Below are 15,603 nucleotides of genomic sequence, written 5' to 3'. Positions count from 1 at the left end.
TAAGTAACTCAGATATATTCTTGTAAATTAAAAAAAAATAATGTATTACTTTACTAGTTACTAATTTACATAACTCACTTTTAATGCATTACCCCCAGCACTGCTCAGTGTCCACATTTCCATTGTGGAAATTCCATTGTGGGGAAGTTGTGGCCTAATGGTTAGAGAGTTGGACTCCCAATCGAAGGGTTGTGAGTTCTAGTCTCGGGCCGGCAGGAATTGTGGGTGGGGGGAGTGCATGAACAGTTCTCTCTCCACCTTCAATACCACGACTGAGGTGCCCTTGAGCAAGGCATCAAACCCCCAACTGCTCCCCGGGCGCTGCAGCATAAATGATGAACACTGCTCCGGGTGTGTGCTCACAGTGTGTGTGTGTGTGTTCACTGCTCTGTGTGTGTGCATTTCGGATGGGTTAAATGCAGAGCACAAATTTTGAGTATGGGTCACCATACTTGGCTGAATGTTACGTCACTTTCACTTTCATTTCATCAGCAGCAAAACAATGTCAAATCAACAAACAGACTTTTTTTATGAATGTTTCTGAGGATTAACTCCATTTGGGAGCAGCACTAAACTGACTTCCTGTTTGGTGCTGTATGTGCCAGCATGAACACCAATATAAGACTGTTTTGTGGTTGCAGTGATTTTGAAACTGGACTACATTCAATTACTATGTTCAACTCAGAGGACTGTAAGAGACTGTTGTGTTTTTGTGTTCACGGAAACATGGCTCAGCAACAGCATTCCAGATGGCGCTATTCAGCTTGACCAGCTGACGTGCTATAGAGTGGACAGAGCTCTCAGGAGGAAAAACCCGCGGCGGCGGGCTTTAGGGCTGTCAACTAATATTCTACATTTTAATATATATTCGAATAGTTTTTAAAAAACAAATTTCGAAGGTGAAAATTAATTTTTGAATAAAAAAAAAAACAATTAAAAAAAAAAAACGCCCGCGGCAGTAGAGGCATGGCTGTCTGCTTTGCGAGTGGGCACACTAGCGCGCCTGAGGGTTCAGGGCAGTGTTGCCAACTTAGCGGATTTGTCGCTAGATTTAGCGACTTTTCAAACCCCCATAGCGACTTTTTTCCAAAAAAGCGACTAGCGACAAATCTAGCGACTTTTTTTTGACAGACCTTATTTATTCTCTGAGACTCTCCAGTACTGCCGAACGAGCACAAGCGCTCGCGCGCTCTCTCTCTCTCTCTCTCTCTCTCTCTCCCCCCCCACAGGCAGCGCGCGCACACGCATCTCTATCTGCCCTGTTCAGCGAGCAGAGAGGAGCAGCACTTTCAGTTAAAAAAAGATATTCTGTTGCTTCAAACTCTATTTTACATACAAGTACAGTCGAAATCACAGTTCAACCATTGTCTTAATCTTATGTGTATGTTATTTCATAGTCGTGAATAGGATTTTAGTGCACAGATTAACATCTTTGAGAGCTGGTATGTAGTCTTAATGGACCGCGTTTCAGTCATTATAATATTAATTCCGTTGTCTGACAACAGAAACATTAAAATATAATAATAAAAAACGTTTTATTGAGAATTTTTGCAGCATTAAAATGCAGTACATGAGCACAGAAAGGGCGAGATAATATGACGCACCTACGTCATGAATATGGTAATTACCATATGACGTCATCTAGCGACATTTAGCGACTTTTCAGGCAGGGTTTAGCTACTTTCCATTGAAAGAAGTTGGCAACACTGGTTCAGGGACAGGTCACAAGAGTCGCACTGTCTGGCACAGCATCACTGCTGAAAGTTGATGCGTCCTCATGGAAGATGGCAGCAAGTGCAGAGCCCAACTCGACCGCAGCAGAGAAAGTGACCCGCGAGATAAAGTTGTATGCAAGCTATTCAAGATACAGTTAGCATACCATTCAACAATGAGGTCACATCTCAAAAATGTGCACCCAAATGAGCATGGCATAATGTGTGGAACTCCAGCTAAACAGTTACGTCTTGACACTTAACGTTACTTTGCATCGCCCGCCACAAGCTCTTTGTCTGCAACATGACAAGAGGCCATAACGGATAAAATAATTTCGTTCAGTAAGGACATAAGACCGATCAGTATCGCGGGTGGGGCACGCTTCAGGGAGTTCTGTCAAGCAATGGAAGTGAGGGTTGATTATTTATAGTTTCATGTCAAGGAAAAGTTCCATGTTTACCACAGCACAGCACCGTTTGCTCGGAGCATTCAGTGCCAGTTCTATATGCTGTAAAACTTCAATTAGTATTAATAATATTTGTTTCAATCACTGAATGAAGCCTGCTATATTTGGGACAGAATTCGCGACCTTAAATTGCTTGCACAAAACTCTTGATCAGCACCGATAAATGTGTTTGTTCATTTAAACCGTTATGTGCAGAGAGGGTGAGAGAGCGTGAGGTCTGCAGTCTTGGCCAATAGTTGATTTCCTTGTTTTCGTGTAGGTAATACTTTGTCAAATATGTTTAAACTTAAATAGACTACCTATACAAGTAGTTGTCTCTTGGTATTATTTTGTCCTGTTATTGACAACATGCGCCTCAAGATGTTCGAATATTCGTGTTTTTTTTAGAAGGAATATTGAACGTCATTTTCGAGCAATTTTGACAGGCCTAGCAGGCTTTGTGTTTACATCAATGACGCGTGGTGCCACGATACTGTTGTGTTCTGCAAACACCGCTCACCCCTGGTGGAGTTTATGATTATTAAGTGCCGACCATTCTATCTGCCGAGGGAATATACTGCTATACTGCTCATTTCGGTTTACATTCCCCCGATCAACATCATCAGCAACAGGAACGACGCACTTAATGAACTGTACCAGCACATCAGTGAGCAGCAGACAGCACCCCCCAATGCTTTTCTCATCATAGCTGGGGATTTCAACCATGCTGACATAAAGAGTGTGTGTTCAAAAATACACCAACACATTAACTTTCCAACATGAGGTAATAACATTTTGGACTTTGTTTACACCACATAGAGAGGAGCATACAAATCCCCTACCTCGGAGCCTCAGACATCACTGTCATGCTAATGCCTGCATACAGACCGCTCATTAAAGTCGCCAAACCAGTTCACAAACAGATTAAAGTGTGGCCAGAAGGATCATCAGGGGTTCTTCAGGACTGCTTCAACACAACTGACTGGGACATGTTTAAACAGGCTGCCACATGCAATAACACCACTGACCTCCAGGAGTACTCAGAGACTGTTACTGCCTACATCAATAAGTGTATTGATGATGTAACAGCCACAAAAACCATCACTGTCCAGGCCAATCAGAAGCCGTGGATGACAGGGGAGGTTTACAGACTCCTGAAGACGCTGAACACTGCCTTCAGAGCTGGAGATGAGGTGGGCCTGAGAACAGCTAGGGCCAACCTGTCCCGTGGCATCAGAGAGGCTAAGAGACAGCACTCCAGGAGGATAGCCCATCAATTCAGCGACAGCAGAGACACTAGGAACCTGTGGCAGGGGATACAGACCATTACGGACTACAAGCCCCCACCACGGACCTGTGACAACAACATCTCTCTGCTGAACGAGCTGAACATCTTCTTCACTCACTTTGAGAACCACTACAGCACCACTGCACAGAAGACTCCACAGCAGACAACATCCCTGGGCGTGTACTGAGAGACTGTGCAGCAGAACTCACTGATGTCTTCACAGACATTTTCAACATCTCACTGAGTCAGGCTGTTGTTCGAACAGTAGCTTCTTTATCAATGAATGTTTGTGTCTTACCCTCCTTGTGAAGGGTGTCAATGACTGTCAGATCAGTCTTCCCTATGATTGTGTAGCCCAGTGGACCAAACTGAGAGACTGTTTTGAAGGCTCAGGAAACCTTTGTGGGGGTTTTGAGTTGATTAGCTGACTGGCATGTCACCATATTCTAATTTGTTGAGATTTGTTGAGAATTGGTGGGTTTTTGTTAAATGTGAGCCAAAATCATCACAATTAAAAGAAACAAAGACTTAAACTACTTTAATCTGTGTGCATTGAACTTACAATTTGAGTTGAATTACTGAAAAAAAATGAACTTCTCCACGACACTGATTTACTGAGATGCACCTGTATCTAGAGATCAGAGCGACAGCAAGATGGATCACGAGGACCAGTCTCCGCCGCTCGCGCATGCGCACTGTGTTATTCCAACTCGAGAACCCTCTTATTAAGTATTTTTATGGTGCCCCACAAGTTCTTCGTAACTCGCATCTTAAAGACCGTGATTTAACACGAGAACATTAGTTTAATGAGTAACCCTAGCTGTACGCCGCGAGCCATAACGAGTCCCACTACGGCGAAGGACGACCTCGTGAATATTAATGAGCGTTGCTAGGTAACCTTTCTGGAGCGTCACCTTATTAGTATTCAAGAGCCAGTCCTTCGCCGTAGTGCGGTTGGTGAAGGGCAGCGGTGACGCGGCGGCGCGTGGGCGTGTCCAGCCGAGCCCACTGCTGCTAGCTCCACTAACGTTAGCGCGCTTCTGTTCAGATTTCCGCCCGAACCGAACTGTGTCGATGCTTTCCTCCCCGTGTTTCCGTCTGGACTGATTCGCGGAAGGTTCGTGAAGCTCTGGTCCGATGGATGTCCGGTGACGCGCCCGTCGCAGCGCAGCGCTGTATTAACCGCCCGTGAGCCCGTGAGCCCGTGAAGCACGTTCATCGGTGGTCCGGCGAAGCTCTCGCGGAAGCATTGATGTTGTCGACAGGTAAGCGCGCACGGGATAACACGAGCTGGTCGCGCGCGTCACATAACGGGGTCTTGGCCGTGGACGCGCAGAACAAGGCTGGCTCTTTCGTTTAAATCCTCACAGTAATTGGCAAGGTTTACTTCTAAAGGGATTTATTAAACACATATCTATTGATTATGTGTCACATAGTCAACGATCAGTACAGTCAGTACATGAGGGAGCAGCGCCTCTGATAATAAACACATCATCACAAGATCATATTTACACATCTGTCGTCATCCCTGTAGCTCTCTGATATACACTCTCTGTGTTGTTGTGATTTGTTTGTGTGTGCAGTGCGTGTTTACACTGGTATAGTGATGGTATTACTAGGGTACTACTGAGTGATCACTACATCTATCTATCTATCTATCTATCTATCTATCTATCTATCTATCTATCTATCTATCTATCTATCTATCTGTCTGTCATTGCATTCTCGTGTGACTCAAATAATAACATGGTGTGTGTGTGTGTGTGTGTGTGTAAAAGATGTGGTGTTTGTGTGCTTGTGATGTGATTTGTGTGTGAATCTCTCAGATAAAGTACATCCTCAGATGTAGATCAGTGCTGTTACAGTGATGATTTCAGGGTGTTTTGTCTGGATCTGATTCCTCACAAACACACAGTGAAAGGGCAGGAGGTCGGTGAAGCTATATGTTTTTATGAAGTTGACGAATCAGAAACACTTAAAGGGTTAGTTCACCCAAATAGCAAAATTATGTCATTAATACCTCACCCTCATATTGTTCCAAACCCGTGAGACCTCTGTTCATCTTCAGAACACAGTTTAAGATATTTTAGATTTAGTCCGAGAGCTCTCAGTCCCTCCATTGAAGCTGTGTGTACGGTCTACTGTCCATGTCCAGAAATGTAAGAAAAACATCATCAAAGTAGTCCATGTGACATCAGAGGGTCAGCTAGAATATTTTGAAGCATCGAAAATACATTTTGGTCCAAAAATAGCCAGTAGTTCTTTCGGACAGTTCGATTCAATAAACCAGTTGAAGAAAAGGGTTCACCGGTTCTTTTGCGCTCGACGTAATGGCTTCATTGGTGATGATTGCCCTTGATTCAAGCCTTTGGTTTACCTGCGCTCATAACACTAGCACAGATTCAGTTCAGAATCAATCACCAAAAGAATCAGTTCAGTTCAGACGCTCTGTGTGTCGGTCTGCTTCACGCTGAATCACACATGCGCACTATCATCAGCTCCTCGGTTCTCGAATCGGACACGTCTGACAGAAACGGTTCTTCACTCGTGAACGAGTCAATGTTTTGTTCGTTATCTGGCTCGGCTCGGTGTTCATTTTCAGTTCTCTCTTCACAGCAGTTCAGTCAGATACTGTTTGAGTAAATGAATTACTCCGGGATATTGGTTTGTTTGAACTCAGAGGGAGTGTCAGCCACATTAAAACAGTTAACATCTTAAGTCATTTGTGGATTAATGCGTATTAGAGATGCGAACCGTTTAAAACGATTCAGTTCAATTTGGTGAACTGAATGAATCGTTCATGAACCGGATATCACAAACTGCTTTGATTTGAACTCTCTCACAACAGACACGGAAGACAAGACAATGCTGAATAAAGTCGTCGTTTTTGCTATTTTTGGACCAAAATGTATTTTCGATGCTTCAAAAAATTCTAACGGACCCTCTGATGTCACATGGACTACTTTGATGATGTTTTTCTTACATTTCTGGACATGGACAGTAGACCGTACACACAGCTTCAATGGAGGGACTGAGAGCTCTCGGACTAAATCTAAAATATCTTAAACTGTGTTCAGAAGATGAACGGAGGTCTCACGGGTTTGGAACGACATGAGGGTGAGTTATTAATGATATAATTTTGCTATCTGGGTGAACTAACCCTTTAATATGTGCCAGTGGAACAGCAGATTCAGGTCAGTGACCCCGTGGTGTGCAGCAGCAGTGTGTCTCCAGACACGTCATCATCTGACACCCTCAGAAGAAAGAGCGGGTCACGCCTCACACCCTGTTAAAACTACTTCACCCAGACATGAGGCTTGTCCTGATTTACCCGTGGCCCTGCTCACTCCTGTATGAACATGTGTCTTCAGTAGGGCTGCACCCTTCATAGTGCACTAAACGGACGTGAGCACTTCTAGATCCTTCCCTCTTCTGTCATCAGACTCTAGATCACCTTCAGGAGAAAGATGGATGGGTACGAGTGAATGGATGAATACCTCCACACTGTCTGCTGTATTCATGTAATTTAGTCATGTCTCGTGTGCTGTGTTTCCAGCTGATCCAACTAGGCCTGTCACCATAACAGCTTTAGTTGTGTGATATACTGCCCTGGAAATAAATGCCATAAACACATTATTGTCATTTTAAGACCATTTTATAACAGCATCATAATGCAGGAAGGCCTACACTTTCAAATAACAACAAACCTTTCATTCTTAACAATATTTAGATCATGCAAATTAAGTATCAAAATATTAGACGCATTAAAAAGCCTGAATGAATTGTAAATAAATATTTTCAAAAAAAAAAGTGCAAAGTAACACAAATGCACAAATAATTTGATTTTCCATCTACCACCAAAGAGTTTTGAGCTCATGTACATATATTGATAATTATATTTTCAAGAGCACCCCATCCTAAAGTCAACAAGAGTTGTCACTCTTTTAGGAAATGCAGCCCTGTTTTAAAGCTGTGCAGATGCGTTCAGTAATATCTCTGTATCTAAACATGTTTCCAGCAGCATCGTGTTTGCTCTCGAATCAGAGCCCAGTTCAGCCCAAACAGAGCGCTGTGATTCGGAGGATGATTCGAGCGCTGTGAAACACACGGCCTGTGAGGGGTTCACGATGGAGAGAACACTGTACGTGTTGATGAGGTTTACTGGGTGTCCTCTGCTCATGGTGGCTCTCTTGTAGGGCTGGGATAAACGATTATTTTTTAAACGATTATTTTTTCGATGCATCGATTAATCTAACGATTGTTTTTTCCCCAGTCCGATTCGATTATCGATTATCTCCCCATTAATTGACTAATAGCAATTTATACATGTGGATTTACATATCTGAATGAAAAAAACATGAATTCCTTAACATTGCAATGTATGTTTATTGCTCTTAAAATTCCAAAATAAAACATTATACAAGTGCAAAGTAATGCTTTTCTTAGTCAGAGGTATCATTCAATAAAACCTTGAAGCCTTTAAAACACAAAGGCCTAGGTTACTGAAAAAGCGCCTCTCTTTCTTTCTCTCTCTCTCACAAACACACACATACAGTTAATTAGTAATTAATTACACAGAAAACATACACTGTAGCCTAAAACCTTTTCTAGTCAACGTATCATAGCCTTCATTGTCATCGATTACGTCGACACGTTGTCCCAGCCCAACTCTCTTGGCATCTGATGCACAATGCATATATCCACAGCAGTCAGTGTGAATGGCTGAATGTATGAGGTGAGTGTTTCATCAGAGCGGGAGCATCGGTGAAGTGTGACTCCGAGTGGTGGAGGGTTGATGTAATCCTCCTTCAGTGTGAGGATTGATTTCTCTCTCCTCTCTTCTGTAGACTGTGCCGGGTCAGCATGTGCCTGATGAACTCCAGCTCCAGCTCGCTCTGTCAGAGGTGCACTGGGCAGCACTTTTTGTTGATCGAAGTGCGACACAGATACATGTCATCATGCCATTTATATTTTCTTTGATCTGCATGGAGCATGCTGGGTTTTTACCTTCTTATGTTATTGCACGAGTTAAATGTGCACAGTGTATTTGGTATGAATGTGGTGTGACTTCAGATCATCCGGTCCAGTCACTGTGAGTCTGTCCTAACTGAGGAAGTGTTGATGATGTCCTGACCTTTGCTCCACTACTGGCTCTGGTGCATGTACACTCGGGAATAGAGGAAGTTGTCTTATGGGAAGGGAGCACTTCCTGTTTTGGTTTGGTCAGAGTGCTGACATGACATGTTGACCTTGCAATCCACATCCAGCTTTAGCAAAGCAGGATTATCAATATGATATTTATGGTGTAAAATACATTGATGCATTGATTTTGTTGTAATAATTCATTGAAATGATTATAGAATTCTGTATTCTAGTATTGTCTATTTGTCAGGGGTTTGCACTATGACTTTGTTTTATGTTTGTTTCTTGTGTCTAGTGTCAGCACATGGCCTTGATAGTTTTCTCGGCCATGTGCTCCTTTAACCCCTCCTCCTTGTTTCCTCTTTACCACACCCTCTTGTTACCCTAGTTGGTCTAATTGTGCTCACCTGTCCCTCATGTATTTTCCTCCCTATTTATAGTGCACCTTACCCTTTTGTGTTTGCTGGTCTGTGGTCATTCTCACCCCTCTGTCTCTGTCTGAATATGTGTCCGTGTCTCCCTGTCTGGTTGGTCTTGTGCCCTTGTTTTGTCTAGTCCTTGTGACTCTATGTTTTTGTCTTGCTCCTTGTTTAGTAATTTGTTTGTTTTTGCCCTTTGCTTTCATTTGTAATATTTATTTAGTTTTCTAGGTTTGATTCTTGGTTTTGTTAGCTCATTCTCTTAAATTGGTTTAATTGGTAATTTCTTATTTTGTTACTTTACTTTTATTAGTTCATTGGTTTATATTCTTTTGTCTTGGATTTAACTTGTGTTTTTGTGGAGCTTTGTCCTGTCTAGTCTTGTGTTGGAGTTCCTGACCTGTCCCCGTGTAGTGTCCTGGTTCTTCCTGCCTGGCATTTGGTCCGTCTCCGAGTCTGTGGTCCCTAGCTGTTCCTGTTTGTTCCTGTTGTGGTGTCTGTTGTGCACTTCACTACCTCTTGTATCAGTCTGTCTCGTCAATAAAACCTTGTTATCTCTCACAGCAATTGGGTCCTCCTTCCCAGATCCCTGATACTATTTTAGTGGTTGACTGATATATAGCCAAGGCTGATATACGAGCCGATATTTGTCGATTGATTTTATATAACTAGGTATAGAAAGGTGAATATTATAATACTTTCTCGTTTGCCATCAGCATTCAGTAAATGGGCATTTATATAATTAAAGCAAATCTTTGAGTGACTAATGAACATTTAATGCTGTGCTTTATGTATTTGCCCATTGTCATATTCATGTCACTTTCTCTGTGTGTTAAATGAGTGTTATCCTGGCTTTATCTGGGAAATATGATTCCCAGCGCACACAAACTTCCCAGAATACTGAGAGCTCTGGTCACTTATGAAAAATACTTCACCTGTCATAAGTGTTTATTTTACACTTTTATTTTTTAATCCTTTTTCAAATGATTTTAAATTTCTTAAATATTAATAAAAAAAATAAAAATAATATTGGCTTTATATGGGCTTTCCAAGACATGGGCGTCAGCTGTCAGAGAACACCCATTGACTCTAGTGTGATTACACAGCTGAGCGGAGCACAGGAAGTACATGTGTCCTATAAATGAAGACAGTTTGGATTTCTTTCTTTTTTTTTCTGTTTAGTGAAAGGTGAACAGCTTGCACGTGGTCTGCTCTGACTGTGTGTCATACACCGCTGTCTGTGTTCAGTCTGAATCAGATTCTCAAGGCTTCGTTTGAACATTTATGAATAGCATGTATTTATGGATCAGAGCATTTAAAGCAGGATTTATTGGTGAATCAGTCCTGTTCATTCAGATTCTGGATGAGAGCAATGTCATGCTTCTGCCAGATCATGCTTCGTTTAAGTTTTAGACCAATGAGCAGTGCGTCAAACAAAGACAATAAGCCACTGATAAAATGTGAGAAGGATATTACAGTAGATGACAAATCCCATAAAAACACTGGAGTCATGAGAATATGAGGCAGGAGAGAGCACACAGACGGCTTGAATGATCAAATACAGGCTTGAGAAACCAATCACTAATGCATTTATTGATGTTATACCAGCAGAATAAACTTCACAGCACAAACAGTCTCTTTTTAAAGCAGTACAACACATTCACAAACCTTCTTACTTCTCCTGTGTGAGTGGAGCAAGACATGTAGTGAGAGAAATGTAGTCTCTTTAAAGCAATCTCTGACATGTATAAAGCTGAATCTGGAGGATCACTGTTAACCATCATGATATCACACAGCCTTTAACTCTCTCTCATCACAGACCTGACAGAGATGTTTCTGTAGAGCTGCTCTGAGAGTGTGTGTGTGTGTGTGTGTGTTTCAGTCAGCCCTGACCCGTGTGCCGAGAGCGCGGGCCGAGCGCACCGTAAGCCCAGCGAGGGTCAGCCGGAGCGCAGCAGCATGGAGGTGGGCATGAGGGTGGTGCGCGGTCTGGACTGGAAGTGGGGGAACCAGGATGAAGGAGAGGGGCACGTGGGCACGGTGGTGGAGATCGGCCGGCAGGGCAGCACAACTACACCCGACAGGACTGTGGTGGTGCAGTGGGACAGCGGCACTCGCACTAACTACCGCACGGGATACCAGAGCGCCTACGACCTGCTGCTGTACGACAACGCTCAGATCGGTGAGAGCCCTGCCACTCATCATCACAGAGCTGTGTGTGGTCACCTCTACACTGGCACCGAGAGAACAACATACACCAAATAATACATCACACGTCCAACAGTCACCAAGAACTACTCACAGTCTATAAATATACGACATTCTCGACAGAACAGCAGTCGTAATGCAGCATGGAGAGCAAGGGTCAAATAAATCAGGCACATACGAGATGAGATGAACGAGAGCAATGTCTGTCTGTCTGTATTACCTTTGTCTTTCCTTCCTTCCTTCCTCTCTATCTTCAGCTCTTGTGTTTGTGATGATGGAGTGAAGTCTCCTGATTCAGATGACTTCATTCTGTTCATCTTCAGTTTATTGCTTTGGTATCTAATGTACCTTTCTTCCTGGTAGGTGTCCGACACTCAAACATCATCTGTGACAGCTGTAAGAAGCACGGCATCATGGGAATGCGCTGGAAGTGTAAGGTGTGTTTCGACTATGACCTGTGCACTCAGTGCTACATGAACAACAAGCACGAGCTGACGCACGCCTTCGAGCGCTACGAGACGGCACATTCACACCCGTGAGTGACCCGCTCATGCCCTTACACACCAGAATTACCCATGAGCCTCGAGGCTCAGCTCATAGAGTCTCTCTGACATCAGCAGCGAGACCTGACACACACGAGGAGGCCTAATATGGGATCAGAATCCCGCCAAATGTATTGCAGTGACAGATCGAAAAATAATAAGCATAAATAAAGAATTTAAAAACACGTGTAAAATAATGATGCACAAAACCGAAAAAACAAATGCATTTTTTTAAATAACAAACAGGGCAGTCATGGATTACACAAAACTGAAACATGAATTCAAAATTTTCCAAATCGCAAACAAAATCAGGTTTCCTGCTCATATGTTATTTTTTTGTGTGCTTGTGCTTTTTTCCCCTTTGCTCTTGTTTCCACGTTCTGTTCTTGCGTTTCTAAAAGTTGCAGTTTGAGTTTCATGTAAATCAGGGCAGGCTTCAGCGTCACCATTGGCCACAAGTTCCAGATTGACAGCTGCTCCTCTAGCCAATCAGTCCAAGGGGGAGTTGACATCACTCCAATGCGACTCGTGTCTGCTGTGGCAGGTGTGTGAAGATGATAACCAGCGTCAGCAGACAAATCCTGGACGATCTCAGGTGATTAGCCATAAATATTTTGTTAGTGGGTGACAGAAACATTCCCTTTGTGTATTATGATATATTCTGCAAGCACTATGTAGTCCGAGTAGGCCGATATCCTGTTAACACGTGTCTTGTTAGTTTTTACCAATACTTTATATTTTAGGCAGTTGGGCTGCATGATAAATCACACGCAATATTTAATTTATCTTGTCAGTAAAGCCGGTTGTGTAATCAGCGGTAAATCTCCATCACCTGCGCGCTTTCACAAGGAGCAGCATTGTCACCCACTAACAAAATATTTAAGACCAATTACCTGAGATCGTCCAGGATTTGCCTGCTGACGCTGATTATCCATCTTCACACACCTGCCACAGCAGCCAGGAGTCGGATTGGAGTGATGTCAACGCCCCCTTGGACTGATTGGCTAGAGGAGCAGCTGTCAATCTAGAACTTGTGGCCAATGGTGACGCTGAAGCCTGCCCTGATTTACATGAAACTCTAACTGCAACTTTTAGAAACGCAAGAACAGAACGTAGAAACAAAAGCAAAGGGGAAAAGACCACAAGCACACAAAAAAATAACATATGAGCAGGAAACCTGATTTTGTTTGAGATTTGGAAAATGTTGAATTCATGTTTCAGTTTTGTGCAATATAATTTTAAATGCGTTTACATTTTTGATTTACGCTTATTATTTTTCGATCCATGACTGTGCTTTTTGTTATTTAAAAAAATTGCATTTGTTTTTCTCTTTTGTGAGTTATTATTTTACACGTCTTTTTAAATATTTTATTTATGCTAATTATTTTTCGATCTGTGACTGCAATACATTTGGCGGGAAAATAATCCCATAGCCTAACTCTGAAAGTTCCTTCTAATAGAGTAACACAACATTCATACACATAAAAAATGAGAAAGATATCCTTGACAGTTCAAATAATAAAAAAGCCCTCATGTAGATTCTTAATAAATGACAAAATAAGAGCCTCACTTCTGCTTTTAAACCCTCCAGGACTTTTCCCTCATGTATTTGAATTTGAACTATTTCTGTAAACACAAACAAACACTTGATATTTGATGCAGTGTTGTCTCTCGAGTAGATTTATTTAGTTTCAAGGATATTTGTACTCTAAATCAGGAAATATAAAGACTAGATAAGACTGATCTTTTCAATGCTTTTTCAATGTTTATTCTCAGAGGTGATGCTTTGGTTTGGTTTTGGCTTTTGGACAGGAACTCAAATCTGTTGATAACCGTTCAATGGTAAAAATATCCAAGCTAGTCTGTAGTCTCAGATGTGCTGTCTGCCTTGGTACACGATTAAAAAGAGGCCAAGGTGTGTGTGTGTGTGTGTTGGTCCAGAATACACACACACGCACACACACACCAGCAGGTGCTTAAAGGCATAAACAGGAAGTAGTTTGGATTATCTCTAGGGATGTGTAGCTATATCTTGGCAGTTTTTGTTTGGTCAGAGGAAACTGTTCAGTTCTCCGCAGCACAGAGTTCAGGTTCAGGAAACAGAACTGATTCTTCTTTCATCACGTATCACGATCTGAACACCATCAGTTCTTCTGTTTGGTCCTGAAGGACATGACTTGAATGAGATGTGAGATCTGAAGACCCATGTGGTCTCTGAGTTTTAGTCAAGTCTCTTTTTGTTTCTTCTCTTCAGAGTTTGTGACAGGATTGGAGCAGAGCTGCTAGGTTTGGATCAAGTGTATTGCAGAAGCTAATCCATGGAGGAACAGAATGGGAAATGTGGTTCTCTACAGTGTAAAAAGCTGCTAAAAACTCTGTTAGATATGATTCAGATTGGTTTGTGCTGGATGTCATTAGGATTCATTAGTGAGTCTTCTGCATTGGATTTGGTAGCTGTGCTTCATTGTTTCTCGGATCATTCTTGATACACAGATTGTATTTCTTGAGCGTGAAGCTGGATGAGTGATGTATTTGTGTGTTTTGTGTTGAGTTCAGCATATGTTCTCCCATATGTTCACCAACACAAGGAACCAAACTTGTAAACTAGCAGCTAGTTGACCTAGCTTCTTTCACGTAGTCTTGTGTCAAACACGGACACTGCTACAGGACGCCAGCCACATCTGGAGGGGTCACTCAGTCTTTCTCACTCTAATATTGGAGGAATGATGGGAATATGCAGCTCATTTACTCCCCAATCACATCAGGTCTTTGCTGTAAGGTGTGTGCTGTTATTGGTTGTTATTCCACTGTGTTTAGTGCAGGATCTTTCCCAAGCCTGCTCTATCCTGTTGACATGAGACAGCCGGTCTGTCATTAGCTGTATTGAGAGCATGTGTTTCCAGTTATGCTGCTCTCATACAAAATCTGCCTAACGTCCTCAAGCGAGAAACAATGAGAAACAGTCTCCTCTCGCTGTGAGCATCCTCTCATGACTCTCACGGTGATTTGGACATGGTTCGCCGTCTTTAGCTGCAGGCGGAGCCAGATGATTCAATCTGACGTGATTTACTGTGCATTCAAGCTGTGTTTTCCCTGCAAACCTTTCACTAGAGCTAATGTTAGTTCAGCCAGTTGTGAGTGTGTGTGTGAGTGTGTGTGATTGTGTGTTACTGTGGAAAGTGCTAGAGTATAGAAGTACATCGGGGCTGTCAGAATCATTTTGCTTCAGGAAATTCCACAATGGAATGCAGTCAATCTTTGTCCACCATTTAAATGTGTTTACCTAAAAAAATAAAGGAAGTGCTTTTTTCCTCTCAGTAATTGTCAGGTTCATTGGATTCCAATGCATTTTAATTGGGTGTCAATTTTAATTTCAATATAAAATGAGATGCTCGAGTTCACTAAGAGCTTGGTTGGAAGAGGCAGGCTTCCTCGGGGTCATGACGGTCTCTTCCCTCTCTCACACTCAGAGTGGTCTTGACGCCGAGACAGAACCTGTCCAGAATCATCCTGAGAGGAATCTTCCAGGGGGTGAAGGTGGTCCGGGGACCCGACTGGGACTGGGGAAACCAAGACGGTGAGACACACCTCTGACACTTCACTTCTCTTGAGTTACAGCCGCTCTCCTCTTGATCAGCTGAGTCTCAAAGGCTCATGGGAAGGTTCTGGATCTAGGACACCGAAGCTGAATCCCATCAGGCTAGGCTCTGTGGGACTGTTAGGATGGACAGAAGTCAAATAAAGGTCTTGTCTGATGGAAATAGTTCCAGGATCAGGAATGACAGACTATATTTTTGGCAAGGGAAGTGCCTTTGCTGTTGTTGTTGTTTTTACCTCAGCTGTGCT

At 42.7% G+C, this 15,603-nt stretch overlaps 1 protein-coding gene across 2 annotated transcripts in view; it reads left to right on the top strand.

Moving 5' to 3' along the window:
* Positions 1 to 4,396: 4,396 nt before the first annotated feature.
* Positions 4,397 to 15,603, top strand: part of LOC128019174 (E3 ubiquitin-protein ligase MIB2-like) — a 35,727-nt gene continuing 24,520 nt past the window's right edge. Inside the window, exons 1-4 of one of the 2 annotated variants that reach the window (XM_052605248.1) lie at positions 4,397 to 4,711; positions 10,890 to 11,189; positions 11,579 to 11,750; positions 15,228 to 15,334. In XM_052605248.1, coding sequence (XP_052461208.1) covers positions 4,699 to 4,711; positions 10,890 to 11,189; positions 11,579 to 11,750; positions 15,228 to 15,334 — 592 coding nt within the window. In that variant the 5' untranslated portion in view covers positions 4,397 to 4,698. The remainder of the gene's footprint in view (positions 4,712 to 10,889; positions 11,190 to 11,578; positions 11,751 to 15,227; positions 15,335 to 15,603) is intronic. The other variant, XM_052605247.1, reaches the window with a different exon arrangement.

This window comes from Carassius gibelio, chromosome A8 (genome assembly GCF_023724105.1).
Source record: "Carassius gibelio isolate Cgi1373 ecotype wild population from Czech Republic chromosome A8, carGib1.2-hapl.c, whole genome shotgun sequence".
NCBI classification, from domain to species: Eukaryota; Metazoa; Chordata; class Actinopteri; order Cypriniformes; family Cyprinidae; genus Carassius; species Carassius gibelio.
The sequence above is the reverse complement of the archived record's forward strand: the minus strand, read 5'-3'. Positions and strand labels throughout refer to the sequence as shown.